Source organism: Pinus tabuliformis, chromosome 3_2 (assembly GCF_031772625.1).
Source record: "Pinus tabuliformis cultivar Carrire ecotype Pingquan chromosome 3_2, CPIR1, whole genome shotgun sequence".
Taxonomy (NCBI): domain Eukaryota; kingdom Viridiplantae; phylum Streptophyta; class Pinopsida; order Pinales; family Pinaceae; genus Pinus; species Pinus tabuliformis.
In genome coordinates this window covers 152,106,420-152,111,671 of record NC_142302.1, presented here as the reverse complement: position 1 = coordinate 152,111,671, position 5,252 = coordinate 152,106,420, and the positions used below count along the sequence as shown (strand labels likewise).

Below are 5,252 nucleotides of genomic sequence, written 5' to 3'. Positions count from 1 at the left end.
GTGTGCACTTTTCCCTCAGGTTTATATTTTAAATAATATTATTTGATTCAGTGATTATTGGCCTCTTTACATCACTTGAAACTGTAAACATAATTGAAAAAACCAAGCATCCATTATATATATACGCATATACATATGGAGTTTTAAATGTCAAATGATGACCATTGCAGTGAATCTGTAAAAGTACCATTGGATAGCAATCTCTACTATAAAACATGTAGGCTACCATGGGTATATAAACAAATATGTCAAAAATATCAATTTCCTAGCTACAGCACTTCACAAGGCATAGATTTCTTGTGATAAATTTCTGCATACATAGCTTTGTTAATCTGTAATACAGTTCCATCCTCTACTGGTAATGTAATCATCTCTGGGAGTTCATCCAATGATTTGATACTGGGTTCTCCCTCGACAGCAGGTAGGGCCAATAATCCTTGCAATGGCTGCAATACATTTCCATCCTCTACTGGTAATGTAATAATCTTTGGGAGTTGATCCAATGATTGGATTGTGGGTTGTTCCTCGACAGCAGGTAGGGCCAATATTCCCTGCAATGGCTGAGACAGAACTAGTATGAAGTGACCATCATATATAACATGTTCTTCAATACAATATGCATGCTAAAAATCAAGTGTTTGGATAAACTCATGAGCAGTTTGGGTTACAAGGTTAATAGGAAAAGAAACAACTTGGCATGGTAAATCCTGGGCACTGCTTCTCAGTCATTTCCAACCACCTTGCCAATCACTTGCAGAATTCACACAAATTTTACAGTCGGATAGAATTTTCTTACTTCATTTAGGGTACATCACCCTTAAGCAAGTATGCCAACTTGTATAATCATCAAATCTCTGTAGATATATTGGATTAATGCTTATGTAAGTGCTAAATAAGCTTACTGAGTGGACTGTAATTTGACCACTCTCAGAATATTGAAGGACTTTGATATCGCTGTAATGCTATCATCAATTTCAATGCTGAACAGGGGTTTGTCGAATCTTATAAGTTTTTGCATTAAGATGAATCACATCAGTTCCTCATTTTCCGAATAGGTTAGATAAAAATGTCATAGTGCACAATGAAGCAGTGTCAAGTTAGTGGTTTAGCTCATTAATTGACAAGAGGAGGGATCATCTACAACACAAATGAATGAGGAAGGCATCAAAAGCATGGACAACACCATGATTTCTTATGTAAAGGAGACAAATGTGTTGCTTGGTATGGACATATTTTTTATTTGTGTACTTTATAAAACTACAAACTTGTATTTATGTAAGCATTGAACGTTATAGAGTATGGACAGGATGTAACCTCTGCTCACTATTTTTCTGAAGGCATATGAGGTTGGTTGTGCTTGTGTGATGCATTACCCTTCTGGTTACTTGCTTATGGTGGCCAGCAACTCTTTTCTATGTTCTGGTCTAGTTTCAAGACTTCACTGACTTGAGTGCTATGAAAACCAAGGCCAGTTCTCGACAATGGAGCACCCCACTCATCAAAACAGTACTAAGCATATCCAGTTCTGTTTCTAGTGGTTCAATTTGTTGGCTTTTGAGATGCCAAGACAATGCTCTGTACATGAATGGCTACAACCAGCCTCTGTAGGTGATGTCCACTAGCAACAAATCTACAACCTAGTCAATGCCCCTGGATTCCTTGCATGTGTTCAATCCCAGTGGTTGGTTGTGCAGTTGGTAACAGAGTTCATAATTGAAGCATTAGAATAACTAAGAATGCAAGTTTCATGTTGACTTGGTTCAAAAGCAACAGGTTCAGAAAACTGCACATCAAGATGCTATAAACCCAAGAGCTTCTTTCTTAAATATGAACACCATAAATAAAATTAGATTTGTTTTGATCATATAACAGATCTAACATTTGAGAATATATTTGAAGAACAATTTAGATTGATGTCTAAAACACTAATTCATTCCCAAATTGTGGTGTGTATACAACATTGTTACAGCTTAGTCTGCAGTATTAGACCAATTACGTGAGAAAATACAGAAACATTGCAATAAAAAGAACCGACAATTGAATTTGTTGAACAATTACAGAGCCATGTGAATTAACTTGACATTCCATGTCAAAGTTCAAAATTTCATGAAACTTCAGGAGAGTAGTGGCATATAATTGAACTTTTACTTTTGCATTGATGAGAGCTCAAACATTCCTCGGTGCTCATCAGGCACCCATATTTTTAATATTGCACTGATGAAGGCTCAAACTTTCCTCAAATTTTGCAGGCACCCATGTTCTCAATGTACCTAGAGCCTTCTAAAACAACACAACATTCCATGTCAAAACACAAAGTTTCATGAACTTTAAGAGAACAGATTATGAAAAAGGTATTTTTATAACAACATAACAATGGAAAAACATAAATATACTTATCATATGATAAAGGGCCACCTGACGACGCCATAATAACCTAGCTTATCTATTCTTTGTGCATACCTCATTGATTCCCACTAGAGTTGAAGTCCTTCTGTAGATGATCAGTCATGGTAGAAGATGATGCTTCTCCACTTATTCTATAGTTACCTAGAAAAATGTCAAACGTTATCGCAAAGAAATTTTCTAGAGCATCAAGGTATATGTGCACACACAATGAAAGAGTGTCAAATGTACCTGGCATGGCAAGTAAGGTTGGATGGTCTTGCATCTCCCTTTGGTCTTGGGTTATCGCCATGGTTGGGGATTGTTGCATTGCTGTAAAAATAAACATACCACATGTTAAAGAATAGTGATGATTAAATACTTAAATCTAAAATCATGACTCTATTCAACACATGAAACTAACCTGGAACCATAGAGACGGCATTATTTGATCGATGACGTCCTCGCTTATTGAGGTATCGAAACTCAAATGGTTCATATTCTGATGGATCAACATTTAAATCGATTTCCAAACCATTGTTTTTTCTGCTGCTTCTTCTTTTCTTTGTGGGGCTAAGGAAACTCTTCTTCCTCTTCAAAGATGGATCAAGAGATTCCAATCCAGGTGTGAAGTCAAAATCAGTAACGTGCAAATTATTGGCTTCATCCAACATTTTTTTAAGCATATCAGTCAATTGGATTGTCTTCGCCAAAGTAGTAGGAGGGTTATCTAAAATGAGATGGGTATAGCTAAACAACTCCTCCCTTGCCAAATGAAGTGCCTCGGCATCTGCATCAACAACATTTGTGGCCATAAGAGTAGCATCAACATCTTCATCATGGTTTTGAGGCTCTATATTGATCTCAGGTGGGTCATTGCATATGTTATCCTCTGCATGCTGATGAAGCAATGGATTTGAATTATCCGATTGGAAATACAACCAATTAACCTTTATGGCATGCTTGAAAATGTTTCCATGGATAGACCATGGACATTCACACGTTATAAAATCCTTACGATACCAGGTGACAAGGTATTTTTTATCTCGATCTGTCTGACTTCTCACCCAATAAGCACGTGTTATGTTCTCATGAGGACAACAATCAGTATCCATAATTTTTCTTGCTCGTTCCACTGATGATTCTAGCTGCTTTTCTCTCTTGTAGTTGTTTAGGAATCCTTCTTCTTTTAAGATTTCCTTGAACCGATAACAAGGTTCAACTGTTGTTAGTAGCATATGCAATAACCAATCCATCCTCCGGGCACATTTTTTCCTTCTATCAGATAGAAATGTTGTTTTTAGGTAACAATGGTATGACTCAACAACATTATTGGTCTCCTGATTTGCATGAGGAAACTCCCGACAACCTTTCACCCACATACCTAATTGCAAATAGAACGATGTCAGTCTCACTCTATCACCTTTATAAAAGAAAAAAATACTTATAATATGAAAAAATGTTTACTTACGAATCTTATCTCCAGTGACCCAATTCTTGTTGAAATAGTCTAGGAACTTCTCTTCATCTGCAAACTTGATAAAAAATTGATTGATTGCATCTTCCACTTCATAATTGAGAGTGTGTTTCATGATGAAACCTAACTCACTGAACATCTCTTTGGCTTTTATGGAACTAGTGGCCAATCGATTGACATTTTTCAACCAAGCCCTCCGTACATGCCAAACGCATAAGATCACATCACAACCTGTGATCCTCCTGCCATATTCAATGCATTTTAGTGTGATATTTTTAGAAAAAATGCAAGTTTGGTTATATCATGACAATGTTAAAGTTACCTCAAGGCACTGATTTCAGCCAGTGCATCATCAACCATGAAAGCATTGACTTTCCAATCAGGACGGGTTTGGAAACACTTGCGCATGAGCTGCTCCAGCCATATTGCAATATCATCTGATGTGTTTCGTGATGCCATGACCCATGCAACAGGCACCCCGCTTTGTTGTTCATCAAATGCCACGAGTGTATACAACTGATACTGTCATTTTCAACATTACATAAATTCAAATACAAGTTATTAATCATTTTGAATGGATACAACTTAAATAAATATATTCAATAAATCATTGGCATCTGACTTACCCCATATTTGTTTGTGTTAAATGTTGAATCCATGGCTATTAAGCTATTGTGCGATAGCTTGACCATTGTCTCCAACATCCACTTTGTTTGAATCCCTATTATAAAAGGGACCTCCACACCATTGGGCTTTTGGTAAAAGAAAAAATCTTCCCGATGCTTTTGATACCAAAGGTTTACACTCATTTCATCCTTTTTGTGAAGTTGATAATTTCCCTTCGCCAACCTATTATAAATGTTTACAATATCTTTCCTGCATAAGAAGAAATCTCTATCTCGAGTTGCCACATCGATGTCAACATGTCTCTTAACGTGGGTTCTATACACTACATCAATAGGCACTCCCAAAAAGAAACAACTCTCTACATATGCAACAATGTCCCTCGAAAGCCTTGGCCTAAGCAAGGCCCTGGTCTCACCTGAAGTGTCACATTGACCATGACAAGCCCAACCTTCCCCATCTACATGTTCATACATATTGAAAGTTAATATTGCTCTATCAGGAATTTCATGCATAACTTTCACAATAAAGTGGCATTGGCAACCCCTCTTCTGCACAAATGAGGTCCTTCGTTTAGCTGAAAGATTTCCTCTTTTGTCCTCTGGGCCAAATGAACAATAATAACTAAACCAAAAATTTAAATTGTTAGTACATACAAAGAAAGATAACCGTGGTTTCAAAAGATCTAAACAATATATATTTTAAATACTCACATATCATATTGCAATGCAGCAGTAGATCTTTCTTTTGGTTTACCCTTTGTTTTTCG

At 36.7% G+C, this 5,252-nt stretch overlaps 1 protein-coding gene across 1 annotated transcript; it reads right to left on the bottom strand.

The window, feature by feature from the left end:
- Positions 1–3,908: 3,908 nt before the first annotated feature.
- On the bottom strand, positions 3,909–5,029 carry LOC149180261 (uncharacterized). Its single transcript, XM_089418151.1, has 2 exons — positions 4,486–5,029; positions 3,909–4,381 (listed from the first exon to the last, which is right to left on the bottom strand). Exons 1-2 carry the CDS (start codon positions 4,996–4,998, stop codon positions 4,178–4,180), a joined length of 717 nt encoding a protein of 238 aa, XP_089274277.1. The 5' UTR covers positions 4,999–5,029; the 3' UTR covers positions 3,909–4,177.
- Between the last annotated feature and the right edge of the window lie 223 nt (positions 5,030–5,252).

Bases quoted from the DNA above. Each gene is read 5' to 3' on its own strand.
- LOC149180261 (XM_089418151.1), bottom strand. From the start codon at position 4,998: ATGCATGAAATTCCTGATAGAGCAATATTAACTTTCAATATGTATGAA. The intron at 4,382-4,485 runs GTAAGTCAGATG...TGAAAATGACAG, and splicing joins TTAACACAAACAAATATGGG to TATCAGTTGTATACACTCGT.